The 21,293-nt window shown below is 35.0% G+C and overlaps 1 protein-coding gene across 5 annotated transcripts in view; it reads right to left on the minus strand.

Annotated features, from left to right (window-relative positions):
• Window positions 1-21,293, minus strand: part of LOC135840818 (uncharacterized) — a 123,520-nt gene that overhangs the window by 24,349 nt on the left and 77,878 nt on the right. The window contains exon 3 of one of the 5 annotated variants that reach the window (XM_065357533.1): window positions 7,796-10,248. The exons of 3 other annotated variants lie outside the window; for them this stretch is intronic. In XM_065357533.1, the coding sequence (XP_065213605.1) occupies window positions 8,259-10,241 (1,983 nt within the window). In that variant the 5' untranslated portion in view covers window positions 10,242-10,248 and the 3' untranslated portion in view covers window positions 7,796-8,258. Of the gene's footprint in view, window positions 1-7,795; window positions 10,249-14,786; window positions 19,076-21,293 lie in introns of those variants that run through there. One more of the 5 variants, XM_065357522.1, reaches the window with a different exon arrangement.

A 21,293-nucleotide genomic window follows, 5' to 3' on the forward strand; every position in this document is an offset into this window, starting at 1 on the left:
AAACCAATTTTTCTATAAATAAAATTATTAATAAAGCTACATGGCTACTTATTTATGTAAGTAAGTATAGAATAAGTAAATACAAGTAAGTAAGTATGTATGTTTAAAACGCTGAGCAGATATTAAAGGGGACCGGCAAATTGCACGTATGAAATTGCACGTAAGAAAATTGCACGTGCGAAATTGCACGTATACAATTGAACGTGTGTGATAATTGCACGCATGTGAAAATAGAACGTCTGCAAATTTAACGTCTGAAAATGATTTAATGTGAGATTTTCACCAAGCCAAAATGCAGTTTCAAAACGTTCTGAGCAGTTCTGGAGCCTCCAGCGGATTTTTGAAAGCTGAAATTTTCGCAAAATGTTACTCAAAGAAGGTGGAAAGCTAAAATTTACTTCAACATGCTGAGTCAATTGGAGAAGGTTTCAAGTCGTTCTGGAACTGGAACCTCCGGTTGTATTTTGGAAATTTCAGGTTTTCACAAAGTTTCATAAAAACCATCTAAATTAACTTTTGAACTTTCGAAATATGACCCCTGGCTCCTGAACAGGTTGAAACTGTCTGAAATCGACCGCATGTTAAATTTACAGTATTACTTGAAATTTTTTCTGGAATTTATATGAGCAGATAAAAAATTTACTTTTGAAATCCAGCTCATGGAATTTCGCGAAAACTCCCTAAAACAGTCGAGAGGGTGTTCAATGTGCACTGACCAAAATTATAGGGGCTGAATTTCATTTTTAGCCATTTCAGAACAATACAGAAAGTTGAACGTAATAATTGAACGCATGTAAACGTTCTATTTTCACATGCGTGCAATTATCACACACGTTCAATTGTATACGTGCAATTTTTCACGTGCAATTTGAAACGTTCAATTTTCACCAACCCGATATTAAAAAACAAATTCGTGGCAAATAAACATTCAAAAAGAAGAAAAGTTTCATTCACTTTTGTTGATCAACTGCACAAACACGTCGTCATTAGCATACCTCAACTTGAACTCTTCGAGCGCTTGTGGAGTGTCAAAATACCACTCTAAAAATTCAGCCAGAAAAGGGTTATACTTTAAGATTACGGTCTTAGGCATTGCGCTTCGAATAACTCTTCGTACTATTTTATCCGCATTTGAAGACTGTTTAAATCGTGTAATTTCGTCATCGTTACCTAAACACTCGAGCAAAAAATGTGGAAACTGGTGTTCTTGAAACTCAAAAAGACAGTAATCAGTACGTAACTTGTGCTGGAATATCGGAACGACATGGAGTCTTTTACAGTCAAACGCAATCTGTTGTGATGGCGCCAATGCATCGATAAATCGTAACGCTTGATAAAAATTTCCTTCCTTGCTGACAGCTTGCAATGACTAATCGTTAGCCGCCGCAAAATTGGATTTTACTCCGACCAATGAAAACGCATTCCCACACACATAAGGATAATCATGTTAACAGACTTACAATTTTTACTTGAAAATGGATTCATACTGTCTAATTTCGCTATTTCCTGTGATATTAATTTATTAATTGTTTCAATTATTATTCATTACAAATGACTAATGAGTAATTTTTCTATGCAGTACCTATGCAATCATGTCATTTCATTTCTTATAATAACTGTATGCAAATCTTGCTCGCGATATTGCAACTCATTGCAAAAATTTTCACGATATAGGTACCTACTTAATTCTTCAATCTGAAAAGAATAAATTTTGATCGAGGTACATTATACAAATACGAATGATCAGTTGATCACTCTGATCTAGAAATCGATTAGATTAGAAAGAATGAATTGACTTTTCAAAATGCCGAAGAGTGTATGCTAAAAAATGATTTGTATTCTCACTCTCTTATTATTTTTCTTCTCATTACTTATTTCATTTTGTTTTTTCTCCTCATCTAAAGTAGTAGATACGAGTACTTAGTTTTTCAGAAGTAAATAGTTCTCAAAATTTCTAATTAATAATACGTATTCTCCTTTCTAGACCAGGAAATCAGTCTACTCACTACTGTGTAAAAACAAAATAAGTAAATTAGCTCAGAAAATGTTGATAGTTAACTAAATAATATTCATCGAAGGAGTTCGTGAATCTGTTATGGACGATATTCAACGAGTGCATATTTTATTTCACTCTCCTTTTTTTCGCAATTCTAAAATTGAAAATTGAAACTTACAAAAATAACACACAACACTCACAACAGTGTTATCACAATTTCAGTGGGAGGTTACAGAAACGTAAAACACGTTTTCATTGGTCGGAGTAAAATCCAATTTTGCGGCGGCTAACGATTAGTCTTGCAATGTTGTCACAGTTGAGGGAGAGGACAATAACTGTGTTTTGAAAACTGCAGCCGCATCAACATCGTTGTAAGCATCGTTGATGAAATCATTAAGCGGGGATGGATTTATAATATCCTTCTCATTCACGTTTAAGTGTTTCATCAGGCGAAACCGTATATTTCTACAGTTTTTTTCATCGGGAATACAGAATTTTAGAAAGTTGTTCAGTTCTTCAGAATGTTTGTTTTTAAGTAATATAAGGCATTTCTTTTGTACATTTTGCACTTTACTCAATGAGTTCAGCTTGAATTTTACAATTTCTGTTTCATCATTATTAAAACACAAGGTCATCAATTGATCAAATTGAGCTGTGCCCAATAGAGGCAACAATCTCTTCCAAAATGTGTTCCAAAATTTACTTCTGTCTTCGATTACCGCATCTGACAGAAGTGCAAATAAAAATTTGAATAAAACAGAACCACTTGCAGGGTCACCGGAGTATTCCACGTTGTTCGATTTCTCGAACAATGAGTGATCTAGCAAGATAGCTTGAATTGCTAACTGTTTCAGATGATGTGGTGTGCTGGCCCATAATTCTGTGTAAGCGGATATATCATCTAGAGTTTGACACTGAGATTGACGTGCTTCAGACAGATCTTTAATTATTCTTCGAATTAGAATGATAAAGCTATCTCCACTTATTTTATTTTTAAGGTAATTCCATATTGACAAGGCGTAGAGACTTTCATTTCCTTTCTTGCGAAGTACTTCATGTAACAATATAGCAATAATCTTGCATCCGCTGGAATTAGCAATTTGATCAAGCTGCACTTCATCAAACGTTTTCACCAAATACAGTAGACTTCCGATTATCCGACCTCCGATTATCCGAACAGCCGTATTATCCGAACGAAAAAAAATTCTCCCTATTATCCGTTTTTTCTGATTATCCGAACAAAATCCGTATTATCCGGACAAACATACACAAATTATTTACAAGTACATAGTCAAAAATTTTTGTAATCTTTGTTTTTGGTTTGTTTTTCTCCATTTTGTGAAGAAATAAAATTTATCCTTTGCACTTTTTATAAAAAATTAAAAATATACACCATTATCATAAAAAAAACAGTCATTTTCTACCAAAATTCAACCAAAAAAATATTAATCCGTATTATCCGGATTTTCGATTATCCGGACAACCTAATTCCCCAATTAGTTCGGATAATCGGAAGTCTACTGTATCTACAAAATATTTTAGTGAAATTTAGAGCATGTATATGTGCATGCTGTGTTGCAATTCTCATTCGACTTTCGGAGTCTAAACGATGCCAAAAGTATTCTACGCACGACCAAGTACGAGCATAATATAAAATGATTTGTTCCTCGATAGACGAATAGCAGAAGTCAGGTAACTTGTATGATTGATGCTGTAACTGGCAAATCCAGTAAAATATCACAGGATATTCGTGGAATGGAATATCCCTCAAATCAATATGAGCTGATACCAAAGGCCAAATTTGTAAAATATCCTCTTCAAAGGAATACGTACAAGCAATCTTGAATCTTAGAATTTGGTCAATTCGATCGCACTGTACAAATCGTTTGGCTGTTCTGACGTAATGAATCGAGCCATCGAAATCTCCAACAAAATCAATGAAATCGTTGAAAATTTCATTCTTGAATAGCAGTTGGTGATGCCACAGCCACTCCTGAATTGACAGTCCGAATTGAGTGACAGCTGTTTCAAGTTCCGACAGAATTGATGACGGTATATGAGGCTAGGAGTTACTTGGTAAAATATTCCCTTGTAGGTCAAGCTGATTCAAAGTATCTTTCATACGGTGCGCGTTAATTTCTTGGCGCCACAACTGCACAGCAATTGAGATGGAAACGATTTCTTTCAAGGTTGGCGGACTCGGAAACAAAAGATCGTACACGTTGCTCAGAACTTCAGCCATTTTTCATAGGGTTGTGGTATCTGAAATTGAAAATGATTATCGAATCAGAAGATCCAGGGGTGTATTATGTATACTTACAGGTAATAATATAGGATGACAGATTTCGAAGTCGGTAATTCTCAAGATAAACTTATTTCGAAAAAATACGTATAGGCACATTTATACATATACTACATAAATAATAATTCATTTGCAAAAAAAAAAAAAAACCGAAAGCAATCGGTGACAACCAAACGAGCTATTCTTTATCACTTCATGGAAACTTTTTGATTGTTTCCTCTTTTTGAAGTAGTTATGGTGCCTACCCAGTATCCATACTGTGAGGTTTGAACTTTTCAAAATGTCATGCAAGTTTTGAAAAAATATGAATTTTTGAAAACGTTTCCTTTGCATTTCGTGGTAAATCTGCTGTTCAAATTTAAAAAATGCCGAACCATAGAAAATTCCATTTCTGATATCAAGAGGGATTTTATTTTACTTTCGAATTAGGTACCTACTGAATTTTTTACAGTTTTTTCCACTTTACTTGGGCTGCTTTGAGTTCTTAAGTTAAAATTTTCGAGGATTTTGAAAATTCTAGGAATTTGACCGTATGATATGATAAATTTATGGTATCCTAGAATTACTTAAGATGAAAGGAAAAATTAAGAACCTAATAGGGAATTTTATAATTTGTAAAGGAAGGTTCAGCATTACTGCGATTATCTAAAATAGTTGAGATCCAAGAAAATTTCAAAAATTTATTCATTTTCTTAAGGGTGTTGGTGAGACAAATGAAATGTTGAGATTGAAATTACTTGTTTTTAAATAGGTACCTACCTAATAAGTTATACAATAACTAAATGCGCGGTAAAGATCGCATTATGTACCTAATTACGAATAGGTAAGTAAAATAGGCATTTTGGCCTTGTCCTCCTCGCTCTGCTCGGCCAATTCGCTTCCCTTCATAAAATTGGAATTTTTGAAAAAGAAGGAGGGTCATTATGGCCATTTTCGTGCCCCTCGCTACTTCGAGAAGGGGGGCTCTCCAAAAAGGGGAGAGGGTGTGGATCTGAAACTTTCCACGCGGAAGTTTCTCAATGGTACCTCTACCTACCTTCCATACTAATATCAACTCGAATGATTTCGGTGACCATTTCACCCCTCTTAGGCGCCTATAGCCTTTATGTATTTTTCAGAGAACCCCCTCATTTGGATAGTTGCAGTTCCGCCCCCCTTGAACATACAAGGGAAATTGATACATCATTACATCGGAAATTCGACGTAGGTTCTTTTATCTAGCCACATATTTTTCGTTAAAATGCAACGCGGGGGAGAAAATGGCGAAAAACTGATTTCGGGGGAGGTTCCACCCCCATTTGAGGGGGCTCCGGACCCCGTAGGAGCCAGGACTTTCAGTAGGTTGTTGAGGGGACCTCTGTGAACAATATCTGCGAAAGATCGGTTTGATATTAATTTTTCCTGTAAAAATGTCTTTAATGACTGGACTACACCACGAATACAGGTAGCCTAACTTTTGCCGGAAATGCTATGCCTGTTGTTAAAACACAACTTTTTTGATAAAATCAGCCAAAATGACTAAATTGTATTAAAATATCGCATTCGCATATTATATTGGTTAAACCCATGTATTTAAGACCATTTCAGCTCAAAGTTTGAAAAAATTCACTTTAGAACTTTTTTCAGGGGTTCTCAAAGTTCACCACCCCCAAAAGTGATCTGCAAACAATGAGGTCAAAAATTGACTTGAAATAAAAATTCAAGCATGCCAGTCGATTAAGAAGTAAAATGCAACATATTTGCCGCAAACCAGACCTCGATAGCTTTTCATGGTTTCCCAAAATATGGACCTCAAAAAAAAGTCAAAAATTGAATTTTTCTATATGAGCCAAGTTGGTGAGGGAGTTGCAAATGATATCAATTGAACTTACTACTAGTAGCAATAAACCATGAAAAGGGCATTAGGGTGGCTCGACGAGAAGGGTCAAAAAAGGGAGTTCCAAAATTTTCAAAAATAGAAATACCCCCACCACAACCCCTAAAAAGGTCAAAAATGAAAAAAGCGTTACGTGCCGCATTGCTTACCCTTAAAGCAACATATATTCGCTACTTTTAATTTTTTACATTTTCGAGCAGTGGTTATAAAATTTTTTGAAATTTTCGACTTTGGGGCCACCCCACAGCCCCCCTATGGGTTCCCCTGGGAAAATATCACCTGATATTAATAATAGGGACCATCCCCTATAAGAATATGCCATTCAAGTCTCGAAGTAGCGAGGGGCACGAAAATGGCCATAATGACCCTCCTTCTTTTAATTCAAAATCTAAAATACATGTACCTATAAAATTTTTAATTCAGAAAAATCCAATTTCGCACATCAAAAAATAAGTTTTTTTTTGGTCTCTTGGATTAGAAAATTTCCAAAACTTTCGTATGTGTCACCATGGAACATTTTACTTAGCCCCTTTGACACTCCGAATTGTCCCCTGGGTCCTAAATTTTAAATCCGCCACTGGCAAGTTTTTATAAAATTGGAAAATTTCGCGTGGGTGGAGGGAGGGATTTTGGGAATTCAAGTCAGCAAATTTGGGGGAATTGAAAAATGTTTGTACTTATTGGTGGGTATTTACTTCCCGCAATACCAACTGAATCAATCTGCCCCGAAAACTGAATCAGGTTGTGAGAAACTCACCCATGAGGACAGTGCACATTTATTCCGGTTGCTTTCTTACTTAGGTAGATATCTAAATATTAAGAGGAATAGAGAGTGAAAAAGAAAAAGAAATCACAATGTTCGATAATGTCACGTAGTAAGTACAGTAGCAAATTTACTTCTCAAAAAATGTACACACGAATACCTAAGTAGATAAGAGAGAAAACTTGATATTTATCTAAACATAAATTTTGGCTCGTTGAGTCACCCGAAAGAAGGCCCAGGGATTCCCATCATTGTGTGATTTAATCATTATCAAAATGTCAATACTGGCTAAAATTGTCTACATAGCAAAGTCGCAAATGGCAATATTTTTTATGAGAGTATACGACTGGGCACTTAAAATCATACGCATGTGCCATGTATATACCTACATACCAGAGTACTGCACGGTTAAGTTAAAATAGCCGGATAACCGCCGGAGCTATCGGCTAATTTAACTACAGGTTACAAACTGCAGTTACTTTTGTCGGCGCGCGCAACCAGCGGTAAGTTAGGTTAATAACCATACGTTAACCGCATTCGGTTCTCTGGTGTCTCAACAATACATTTTGGTGACTCATCAAACAGATAAGACAGAATCGAACATTACATTTCCGATAAGAGCGCGGTATAATCGCAGGTAGTTTAGTCATTTTAACTACAAAATTATCCGCATAGGCTAACGCTAATATAACTGCTTTTGGATGAGTTATATTTGGTAGCTTACCGCACACGACACGCGACTAACGCAGATAACTTTTAACTATACCGTGCAGGACTCTGCTACATACCTACTTGTATAAAAGTCTCAGGACTGTTGCCTATTACATTAGACAGTACCTATCAGTTGGATATTGAGGGCACCTATACAGTCGGAACTATAAGTGAATCATTTAAATATGTTTAAGAGACAAAATGGGAGAGTGAGTAAGAGTATACATTAAGACAATCACCAAGTTCTCCGATGAAGCATATTAAGTGACAAACTTTATTCCCAAAAAATGTAATAGGAAACATCTAAACTAAATAGAAATAAAAATGAGATAAAATGAACCATAGGAAATCTTTTTCAATAACTTATTATAGGTAGGTAATAGGTATTCAGAAGAATCAGAAACATATAACCACATAAATATAGGTATTAGGTTCTAGTCAATATTTAGTGCCTACACCAATTTTTCTGCAAATTATTAATAAGGCTACTAATTTAAGTAAATAAGTATAGAAGAGTTAAATACAAGTAAAAGTATGTAGTATGTTTAAAACGCTGAGTAGATATTAAAATACTAATTCAAGGCAAATAAGCGTTCAAAGAAAACAAGATTCATTCACTTTTGTTGATCAACTGCACAAACACGTTGTCGTTAGCATACCTCGACTTAAACTCATCGAGCGCTTCTGGAGTGTCAAAATACCACTCTAAAAATTCAGCCAGAAAAGGGTTATACTTTAAAATTACAGTTTTAGGCATCGCGCTTCGAATAACACTTTGGACTATTTCATCCGCATTTAAAGTCTGTTTAAATCGGGTAATTTCGCCATCGTTACCTAAACACTCGAGCAAAAAGTTTGAAAACTGGTTTTCTTCAAAACGAAAGAGACAGTAACCAGAATGTAAATTTTGCTGGAATATCGAAAAGACATTGAGTCTTTTACAGTCAAACGCAATCTGTTGTGATGGTGCCAATGCATCGATAAATCGTAACGCTTGATAAAAATTTCCTTCTTGGCTGACTTGTTGTAATGTTGTCACAGTTGAGGGAGAGGACAATAACTGTGTTTTGAAAACTGCAGCCGCATTAACATCGTCGTAAACATCGTTGATAAAATCATTAAGCGAAGATGCAGTAGATGGATTTTTAATATCCTTATTATTCACGTTTAAGTCTTTCATCAGGCGAACGCGTATTTTTCTACGTTTCTTTTCATCGGGAATACAATAGTTTAGAAAGTTGTTCAGTTCTTCAAAATGTTTGTTTTTAAGTAATATAAGGCATTTCTTTCGTACATTTTGCACTTTACACAACGAGTTCAGCTTAAATTTTACAATTTCCGTCTCATCATTATTAAAACACAAGGTCATCAATTGATCAAATTGTGCTGTGCCCAATAGAGGCAACAATCTACTCCAAAATGTGTTCCAAAATTTACTTCTGTCTTCGATTACCGCATCTGACAGAAGTGTAAATAAAAATTTGAATAAAACAGAACCATTTACAGGGTTACCAGAGTATTCCACGTAGAAAGTTAACTTGAACAATGTCTGATCTTGCAAGATATTTTGAATTGCCAACTGTTTCAAATGAAATGGTGCACTGGCACATAACTCTGCGTAAGCGGATATATCATCTACAGTTCGATACTGAGAATGACATATGTTACACAGATCTTCAATTATTCTACGAATTAGAGTGATAAATCTATCTCCATTCATTTTATTTTTAAGGAATGTCCATACTGACAAGGCATAAAGATCTTCATTTCCATTCCTTTGAAGTAATTTAGCTAACAACGTAGCAATGATCTCGCATCCGTAGAAATTAGCAATTTTTTCAAGCTCTACTTCATCGAACGTTTTCACCAAATATCTACAAAATATTTTAGCGAGTCGCGAGCCTGTTGCAAATCTCATTCGACTTTGCGGGTCTAAACGATGCCAAAAGTATTCTACATGCGACCAAACATGATAATGCTCGTATAAAAATATTTGTACCACGGTAGACAGATTGGGATTGGTTGAGTTAGGTTGAGGTAACTTGTATAATTGATGCTGTAACTGGCAAATCCAGTAAAATAGCGTAGGATACTCGTGAAATGGAATATCTCTCAAATCAATGTGAGCCGATACCAAGGGCCAAATTCGTAAAATATCATCTTCGAAACAATACTGACAAGCGATCTTGAATCTTAGAATTTTATCAATTCGATCGCACAGTACAAATCGTTTGGCAGTTCTAACGTAATGAATCGAGCCGTCGAAATCTTCAACAAAATCAATGAAATCGTTAAAAATTTCTTTCTTGAATAGCTTTTCGTGATGGAGCAGCCACTCCTGAATTGACGGTCCGAATTTATTGACAGCTGTTTCAATTTGCGACAGGATTGATGACGGTATATGAGGCGAGGAGTTACTCGACAAAATATTCTGTTGTAGATTAAGCTGATTCAAAGTATTTTTCGTACGGTGCGTGTCAATTTCTTGGCGCCACAATTGCCCAGCGATTGAGATGGAAACGATTTCTTTTAAGGTTGGCGGACTCGGAAACAAAAGATCGTACACGTTGCTTGGAACTTCAGCCATTTTCATATGGTATCTGAAATTGAAATGATCGAATCAGAAGACCCTGCAGGTGTATTATATGTACTTACAGGTATAGTAATATAGTATGACAAATTTCGAAGTTAGCAATGTTCAAGTTCAACGTAGGTACTACAAAAAAATAGGTATAAATTATTCATTTGCAGGAAAAAACCCCTGAAAGAAGTCGGCGATCACCAAACTAGGTATTCTTTATCACTTCATGAAACATTTTTCAATTGCTTTTTCTTTTTGAAGTAGGCATGTAGAGGTACCTACCTACTCACACAGTGAGGTTTGAACTTTTTAAAATATCAAGTTTTTGAAAACATATCCTTTCATTTTTTGGAATTGCGTTTTCACTTTACTTGGGCTGCTTTGAGTTCTAAAGTTCAAATTCTCGAAGATTTTTGATAGGTAATGGAAATCTACTTGGAAAATTCTACGAATGTGACCAAACGATAAATTTTTGGTATTAAACAGGCATTTATAAAAACCTAGAATTTAGATGAAATGTCCAAATCTGGTCACTTTGGTGTTCAACTGGAAAAGTTAAGATCCAAGTATAGGGATTTTGATAATCAGTAAAGGAAGGTTCAACATCACAACATCACAACATCACTGCGCTCGTCCAAAATAGTTCCCACTTGAAAAATTTTCAAAAAATTTGGTCATATTCTTAATGATGTTGTTAAGACAAATGAAATGTTGAGATTGAAATTACCTACTTACTCGTTTTTAAATACCTAAATAAGTTAGTTACAATTATTACTATCTTCTCATAAATGCGCGGTAATGAGCGTAGCATGTAATTATCGAGATAAAATAGGCGATTTTGGCCTTGTCCTCCTAGCTTTGCTCGAGCCAATTCGCTTTCCTTTTTAAAATTGAAATTTTTGAAAAGTTTTAGTTCAAATCTAACATTTTAAATTCAGAAAAATTTAATTTCGCAAATCAAAAAATAAGTTTTTTTGTCTCTTGGATCAGAAAATTTCCAAACCTTTCGTCATCGCTTCGCTGGGGTCGATTAGAATTTCATTGTAAAAAATTCACAAAGGAACTTGTAAAACCTAACCCAAATCAACGTTCGTTTTCAATTTTTCCATCGATGTTTTGGTTCATTGATGGAAATGATGGAGATTTCGGTAAAAATGGGGTGCACTTCTGTACACAGCATCCTAGGAAACCTGAAAAACGATGTGTCACATGAACAATTTTACTTTAGTGCCTTCACACTCCGAATTGCCCCCTGGGTCCCAATCCTTAAATCCGCCACTGGCAAGTTTTTATAAAATTGGAAACTTTAGTGCGGATGGAGGGAGGAATTTTGGGAATTCAAGTCGGCAAATATGGGGAACTTGAAAAATGTTTGTACTTATTTTGTAGGTAAGTATTTACTTCCCGCAATACCAACTGAATCGATCAGCCCGAAAATCCAATCTGGTTGTGAGAAACTCACGCATGAGAACAATGCACATTTAATCCGGTTGCTTTCTTACTTATCCTAAATATAGAAAAAGGAAGAGAGAAAGAAAAAGAAAAAGAAGAAATCACAGAGTTCGATAACGTCATGTAAATAGCAATTCTAAAAAAATGTCAACATAAATACTAAGTAAGTATGTAGATAAGAAAGAAAAATTGATATCCATCTAAACATGAATTTTGGCCCGGTGAGTCACCTGAAAGAAGGACCAGGGGTTCCCAATATTGCGTGATTCAATTATCATCATAATGCCAACATTGGCTGAATTGTCTAGCAAAACCGAAAATGAAAAATATGTATTTTTTATGGGAGCACAACTTGCCCCCTTCAAATCTTTGGCATGTGCCATGTCCCTACACATCCTAGTTTTAGAACTGCAGCCTATTACATTAGACAGTACATAAGTATCAGTTGGATATTAAGGGTCGGTAGTCGGTATACAGTCGGGACTTTAGGCGAATTGGAATGAGTAGTATGTTCAAAAACAAAATGGGAGAGTGACGAGTATATTAAGACAATCATCAAGTTCTCCAATGAAGCATAGTGGCATACTTTATTCTCAAAATATATAATACTTAAATAGAAATAAAAATGAGAAAAAATGAACCGTATAGGAAATCTTTTTTAGTAATTTATTAGGTAGGTATCTATTCAAAAAAATCAGAAATATAACCACATAAATAAAGGTACATACTTACATAGGTATTCGGTTCTAGTCAATATTCTGCAGAGACATTTTTTAAAAGTAATATGGCATGGTAAATAATTAATAAGGCTACCTACTTAACTAAGTATACAATAGGTAAATACAAGTAAAAACATATGTTTAAACCGCTGAGCAGATATTAAAATACTGATTCATAGCAAATAAACGTTCCAAGAGAAGAAAAGTTTCATTCGCTTTTGTTGATCAATTGCACAAACACGTCGTCATTAGCGTACCTCGACGTGAACTCTTCGAGCGCTTGAGGAGTATCAAAATACCACACTAAAAATTCAGCCAGAAAATGATTATACTTTAAAGTTACGAATTTAGGCAATGCGCTTCGAATAACACTTTGGACTATTTCATCGGCATTTAAAGTTTGCTTAAATCGTGTAATTTCTTCATCGTTACCTAAACACTCATTCAAAAAATTTGAAAGCTGGTATTCTTCAAAATGAAGGAGACAGTAATCAGTACGTAACTTTTGCTGGAATATCGGAAAGACATGGAGTCTTTTACAGTCAGACGCAACCTGTTGTGATGGTGCCAATGCATCGATAAATCGTAACGCTTGATAAAAATTTCCTTCTCGGCTGACTTGTTGTAATGTTGTCACAGTTGAGGGAGAGGACAATAACTGTGTTTTGAAAACTGCAGCCGCATTAACATCGTTGTAAGCATCGTTGATAAAATCATTAAGCGGAGACGGATTTGCAATATCCTTCTCATCCAAGTTGAAGTCTTTCGTCAGCAGACGAAATAGTATTTTTCTACGTTTCTTTTCATCGGAAATACAGTAGTTTAGAAAGTTGTTCAGTTCTTCGAAATACTTGTTTTCAAGTAATATAAGACACTTCTTACGTACAGCTTGCACTTTAGACAACGAATTCCGCTTGAATTTTACAATTTCTGTTTCATCATTATTAAAACACAAGGTCATCAATTGATCAAATTGTGTTGTGCCCAATAGAGGCAACAATGTACTCCAAAATGTATTCCAAAATTTACTTTTGTCTTCGATTACCGCATCTGACAAAAGTGTGAATAAAAATTTGAATAAAACAGAACCACTCGCAGGGTCACCGGAGTATCGCAGGTAGTTTGGTTTCTCGAACAATGAGTGGTCTTGCAAGATATTTTGAATTGCCAACTGTTTCAGATGATATGGTGTACTGGCACATAACTCCGTGTAAGCGGATATATCCTCCAGAGTTTGATTTTGACACTCAGACTGACGTACTTCACACAGATGTCTAATTATTCTTCGAATTAGAATGATAAATGTATTTCCGTTCATTTTATTTTTAAGGTAATTCCATATCGACAAGGCATAGAGATTTTCTTTTCCCTTCTGGTGAAGTGATTTATACAACAATGTAGCAATGATCTCGAACCCTCTGGTATTAGCAATTCGAGCAAGCTCCACATCATCAAACGTTTTTGCCAAATATCTACTAAATATTTTAGCGAAATTTGAACCAAGTAGATGGCGTTTTACAATTCTTATTCGACTTTCCGAGTTTAAACGATGCCAAAAGTATTCTATACATGACCAAGAATCAGAAATGGAATTATATAAAAGGATTTGTTCCTCGATCCAATTCGTATCGTATGTGTTAGGTTGAGGTAACCTGTATAATTGATGTTGTAACTGACAAATCCAGTAAAATAGCGCAGGATGGTCTATGAATGGAATATCTCTCAAATTAAGGTGAGCTGATACCGAAGGCCAAATTCGTAAAATATCATCTTCAAAGCAATACAGACAAGCAATCTTGAATCTTAGAATTCGGTCAATTCGATCGCACTGTACAAATCGTTTGGCAGTTCTAACGTAATGAATCGAGCCATCAAAATCTCCAACAAAATCAATGAAATCGTTGAAAATTTCATTCTTGAATAGCTTTTGGTGATGAAGTAGCCACTCCTGAATTGACAGTCCAAATAGATTGACAGCAGTTTCAATTTCCGACAGGATCGATGACGGTATACGAGGCGAGGAGTTACTTGGTAAAATATTATGTTGTAGATTGAGCTGATTCAACGTATTTTTCATACGGTGCGTGTTAATTTCTTGGCGCCACAACTGCACAGCGATTGAGATGGGAATGATTTCTTTTAAGGTTGGCGGACTCGGAAACACAAGATCGTACACGTTGCTCTGAACTTCAGCCATTTTTCATACGGTATCTGAAATTGAAAAGGTAATACATATAGGATGACAGATTTCGAAGTTGGCAATTTTCAAGTGTAACTTATTTCGAAAAAACAGTACCTATGGGACTATAGGTATTAATTCATTTGCAGGAAAAAAAATAGAAAGGAGACGGTGACAACCAAACTAGTTGTTCCTTATCACTTCACGAAACATTTTTCATTTTTTTTTTTTTTTTTTTTTTTTTTTGAAGCAGGTAGATACCTAGCTACCTACTCATACTGTGAGGTTTGAACTTTTCAAAATATCAATTTTTGAAAAGATAATAATCAATTTTTGAAAACGTTTTCTTTCGTTTTTTGGAATTGCATTTCCTGATATAGGCCTAAACCTGTTGTGGAAATTTAAAAAAATGTCCAATTTTTAAAAATTCAATTTCTGATATAAAGATGGATTTTATTTCACTTTCGAATTAATAAATCTTTCACAGTTTTACTTGGGCTGCTTTGAATTCCAAAGTTCAAATTTTCGAGGATTTTTGATAATGGAAATCAACGTGGAAAATTCTAGGACATTGACCAAATGACAGATTATTTTTGGTATTAAACCGGCATTTCTAAAAACCTAGAATTGAGATACATAGGTAAAATGCTCAAGTGGAAAATTTAAGAACCTAGTAAGGATTTTGATAATTTCTAAACGAATGGTTCAACATTACTGCGTTCATCCAAAACAGTTGCGACCCAAAAAATATGAAAAATTTAGTCATATTTCTTATGCGTGTTGTTAAGACAAATAAAATGTTGAGATTGAAATTGTTCGTTCTTAAATAGGTACAGGTACCTACCTAATAAGTTAGGTATACAATGACTAAATGCGCAGTAAAGAGCGTATTATGTAATTAGCTAGATAAATAGGCGATCCTGGCCTCGTCCTCCTCGCTCTGCTCGAGCCAATTCACTTTCCTTTGGAATTTTTGAAAAGTTTTAATTCAAATCTAAAATCTAAAATTTTAAATTCAGAAAAATTCAATTTTGCACAATCAAAAGATAAGGAGATTTTAGTAAAAATTGAGTGCACATTTGTACACAGCATCTTAGGAACCTGAAAAACAATGTATCACATGAACAATTCAACTTTATCCCATCACGCTCCCAATTGCCTTCGCGGCCCCAATCTTTAAATCCGCCACTGGCAAGTTTTTATGAAATTGGAAAATTTTGTGTGGGTGGAGGGAGGGATTTTTTAAATTCAAGTCGGCGAATTTGGGGAAATCGAAAAATGTTTGTACTTATGTGTGGGTATTTACTTCCCGCAATACCAACTGAACCAATCTGCTCGATAATTGAATCAGGTTGTGAGGAATTCACACATGAGAACAATGCACATTAATTAATCCCGTTGCTTTCTTACTTACCTTAAGTATAGAGAAAGGAAGCGAGAGTGAAAAAGAAAAAGAAATCACAAAGTTCGATAATGTCATGTGAATAGCAATGCGCCTGGCTCCCTTATCATTTCTGAAGTAAGAAACCAAAAACAAACGTTTGATTGGCTGAATGAAGCTGACGTCATGTGAACGCTTAAATATCATTGGCTGCAAGTTACCTCAGAATTGATAACAATAAAGTGGCAGGCTCGCGGCCATTTTTTGCCATGTTCCTGTAGATAAGAAAGAAAAATTGATATTCATCTAAACATGAATTTTGGCTCGGTGAGTCACCTGAAAGAAAGGACTGGAGGAGTTCCCAACATTGGGTGATTCAATTATCATCATAATACCAACATATCCTGAATTGTCTAGCAAAACCGAAAATAAAAATATTTTTTATGGGAGCACAACTTGGCGCCTTCAAATCTTAGGCATGTGTCATATGCATCTACACATCCTAGTCTCAGAACTGTTGCCTATTACATTAGAAAGTATCAGTTGGATATTAATGGTACATTATCGGGACTCTATGGTGAATTAGAAATATGTTTATTAAAAAACAAAATGGGAGAGTAAAATTAATACAGCATCAAATGCCCCGATGGACCGTAGGTAATAGCAAACTTTATTCTCAAAAAAATGTAATATCTAAAATTCTAAATAGAACTAAAAATAGAAGAAATGAACCGTAGGAAATCTTTTTCAATAACTTATTAGGTATTCAGAAAAATCAGAAATATAACCACATAAATATACGTAAGTAAGTATTAGGTCCTCATAGTCAACATTCAGTAAGTACACCAATTTTTTTAAGAATATAGCATGATACCTAATGATAAATTATTAATAAGGCACTCATTCAAGTAAATATGCAATAGGTAGATAAGTATACTATCTATATGCTTGAAATGCTGAGCAGCTATTACGTAAAATACTTATTAATTTATGGCAAATAAACATTCAAAGAGAAAAGACGCAAAGTTTCATTCACTTTTGTTGGTTAACTGCACAAACACGTTGTCATTAGCATACCTCGACTGAAACTCTTCGAGCGCTTCTGGAGTATCAAAATACCACTCTAAAAATTCAGCCAGAAAAGGATTATACTTTAAAATTACAGTTTTGGGCAATGCGCTTCGAATAACACATTGGACTACTTCATCCACATTGAAAGTCTGTTTAAACCGTGTAATTTCATCGTCGTTACCTAAACACTCGAGCAAAAAATTTGAAAGCTGGTGTTCTTCAAAATGAAGGAGACAGTAATCAGTACGTAACTTTTGCTCGAATATCGGAAAGACATGGAGTCTTTTACAGTCAGACGCAACCTGTTGTGTTGGTGCCAATGCATCGATAAATCGTAAAGCCTGATAAAAATTTGTACGGTAGCAGGCGCTTTTTAATGCTGTGACAGTTGAAGGAGAGGACATCAATAACTTTGTTCTGAAAACTGCAGCCGCATTAACATCGTCGCAAGCATCGTTGATAAAATCATTGAGCGGAAATGGATTTGTAACATCCTCATTACCCACATTGAAGTCTTTCAGCAGGCGAAAGCGTATTTTTCTACGCCTTTTTTCATCGGGAAAACATAATTTCAGAAAGTCGTTGAGTTCTTCAAAATATCTGTTTTTAAGTAATATAAGGCATTTCTTTCGTACGTTTTGCATTTTAGACATCGAGTTCAGCTTGAATTTGACAATTTCTGTTTCATCATTATTAAAACACAAGGTCATCAATTGATCAAATTGTGCTGTGCCCAATAGAGGCAACAATCTACTCCAAAATGTGTTCCAAAATTTACTTCTGTCTTCAATTGCCGCATCTGTCAAAAGTGTGAATAAAAATTTGAATAAAACAGAACCACTCGCAGGGTGACCGGAGTATTGCACGTAGTTAGGTATCTCGAACAATGAGTGATCTAGCAAGATAGCTTGAATTGCTTGCTGTTTCATAAGATCTGGTGTACTGGCACATAACTCTGTGTAAGCGGAAGCGGATATATCAATAGCTTGAATTGCTTGCTGTCTGAGTTGATCTGGTGTACTGGCACATAACTCTTCGTAAGAGGATATATCACCTAGAGTTTCATAATGACCGTGAGACTGACATACTGCACACAGATCATTAATTATTTTTCGAATTAGAATGATGAACTTATCTCCGTTAATTTTATTTTTAAGGTAATTCCATATTGACAAGGCGTAGAGACTTTCATTTCCTTTCTTGCGAAGTACTTTATGTAACAAAGTAGCAATAATCTGCCACCCGCTGGTATTAGCAATTTGATCAAGCTGCACTTCATCAAACGTTTTCGCCAAATATCTACTAAATATTTTAGCGAAATTCTGACCAAGTATATGCGCATGACATGTTGCAATTCTCATTCGACTTTCAAAGTCTAGCCGATTCCAGAAGTATACCACACAGGTCCAAGAATCATGAGAATAATTTAAAAGGATTCGTTCCTCGATAGATTGATTGTAATTGTTTGCGTGAGATCGAGGCAACTTGTATAATTGATGCTGTAACTGGCAAATCCAGTAAAATAGCGTAGGATACTCGTAAAATGAAATATCTCTCAAATCAAGGTGAGCTGATACCAAAGGCCAAATTCGTAAAATATCATCTTCGAAGCAATACGCACAAGCAATCTTGAATCTTAGAATTTGGTCAATTTGATCGCACAGTACAAGTCGTTTGGCAGTTCTAACGTAATGAATTGAGCAGTCGAAATCTCCAACAAAATCTATGAAATCGTTGAAAATTTCATTCTTGAATAGCTTTTGGTGATGAAGTAGCCACCCCTGAATTGACAGTCCGAATTGATTGACAGCTGTTTCAATTTGCGACAGGATTGATGACGGTATACGAGGCGAGGAGTTACTCGATAAAATATACTGTTTTAGATCAAGCTGATTCAAAGTATTTTTCATACGGTGCGTGTTAATTTCTTGGTGCCATAACTGCACAGCGATTGAGATGGGAATGATTTCTTTTAAGGTTGGCGGACTCGGAAACACAAGATCGTACACGTTGCTCTGAACTTCAGCCATTTTTCATACGGTATCTGAAATTGAAATGATTGAATCAGAAGAACCTGCAGGTATATTTATACGTACTTACAGGTAATATAGGATGACAAATTTCAAAGTCAGCAATTTTCAAGTTTGACTTATTTCAAAAAAAAAATCATTTGCAGGAAAATAACTGAAAGGAGTTGACAAAAAAGCTCAGGCATGCTTGTAGAGTGGCCAAAAAGTCATGCAGTATCCTGATTTTCACGTTTTAGTTTTTCTTTAAAAAATCAAAAATTAAGCATCCTAGAAAAAAACTAACGACATTACGTCGATTGAAAATTCAATTCTCTACAATTGTCATGGATGTAATTTTTTCGTAGGACGCTTCTTTTCGTCTCCAGATCGATTTTAATGAAACTCAGTTTGCAAATTTTTGAAAAGTTTTGCAAACTGAGTTTCATTAAAATCGATCTGGAGACGAAAAGAAGCGTCCTACGAAAAAATTACACATGGAAAAATTGTAGAGAATTGAATTTCCAATCGACATATCTAATGTCGTTAGTTTTTTTCTAGGAGGCTTAGTTTTTGATTTTTTTTTTGACAAAAAACTAAAATTTTTTGAAAAATTTGCCAACTGAGCTTCATAAAAATTGATCTGGAGACGAAAAGAAGCGTCTTACGAAAAAATTCCATGGAGGAAAATTGTAGAGAATTAAATTTCCAATCGACATAATGACGTTAGTTTTTTTCTAGGACGCTTAGTTTTTGATTTTTTAAAGAAAAACTAAAACGTGAAAATCGGGATACTGACTTTTGGCTCACTCTGATATAGTTCGTAATTTTCGTATCATGATTCCTTAGTTATATGTTGTGTCCAATTTTGTAGTCGAGTAAACTGCATCATCGTGCAGAGCTCAGGCATGCTTGTATACACATTTTATAATTTTCCTAACTTTATACTTAAGGGCCGATTCCGCATACTTTATTGCATAAGCAGCAGGCAGAATCCTTGATTAAGATTCACACGTTGCAAGTTTACTTAATTCAAGTACATTCACTTTTAAGTACTTGATCATCTCTGATCAAATAAATTTACTTGTATTTATTATTTTTCATCGTGAAATAGAATGGATAATCTGTCAATTAATTAAAAAATCAAGTTACTTGCGGTAGTTTGAATTGAATAAACTAGCAGCGTGTAAACCTTGCTTATCAGCATGCATCTTCAGATCTGGAGATCTACTGAACAGAATTAGATGAAATTTGAAATATATATACTTTGAAACAATTAAAAGAAAATGTCGGAAGCGATTTTCATTTGATTGAGTATTTTCCGCAGAATTTGAAATTGAAAATGAACGAAATTTGAACACTTTTCGATCATTGATAATTCCAAAACTATTCAAGTAATTAAAAATCCCATCCGACATTTTTTTCTAATTGCTTCATAGTATCTATATTTCAAATTTCATCGATTTTCGTCGGATAGATCTCGAGATCTCAACACTCGAAAATCAGGCGGACCGGGTATGCAATCGTGTATGCGGAATCGGCCCTTAAGTGAAGTATATTCTCATACCTATGCAGTACTTGATGCACATTTTGTCTGATGTGATCATATTTTATGAAAATATATCAACAAATTCATAAAATTAAAAATGGAGGATATTGACCCATGCCCATATTTTACCTCAACTTTTTCCAATTCATGCCCCACCAAAAATGGGACAGGGCTCATCGAGGATTTACTTTCAATAATCAAGTGTGAGCCAATTGAGTATTCTACTTTCAATTGAAAAAATTGACCCCTCAATCATGAAATGGTTTTGAGAGGCAGAGGGGCATAAAACACATTAAAGTGATGTCCATGTAAGTCCCATTCAACAAATTGAACGCATTTTTTCGGATCACTTCTAGTTTGATCCAGGCTTTCAAGGGTTAAAATTGTAATTTTTGAAAAGTTTTAATTCAAATCTGAAATATAAAATTTTAAATTCAGAAAACCCCAATTTCACACATTAGAGAAATAACTTTTTTTGTCTAGGTCTTGGATTAGAAAATTTCCAAAGCTTTCATCTTCGCTTTGCTCGGGCCGATTAGAATTTCCTTGTGGAAAATTCACTAAGGGAACTTCCAAAACTTTACCCATATCAACGTTCGTTTCTAAGTTTTCCATCAATGTTTCGGCTCATTTAGGGGAATGAAGGAGATTTTGGTAAAAATGGAGTGTATTTTTGTACACAGCATTTTAGGAAACCTGAAAAACGA

Source organism: Planococcus citri, chromosome 3 (assembly GCF_950023065.1).
Source record: "Planococcus citri chromosome 3, ihPlaCitr1.1, whole genome shotgun sequence".
NCBI classification, from domain to species: domain Eukaryota; kingdom Metazoa; phylum Arthropoda; class Insecta; order Hemiptera; family Pseudococcidae; genus Planococcus; species Planococcus citri.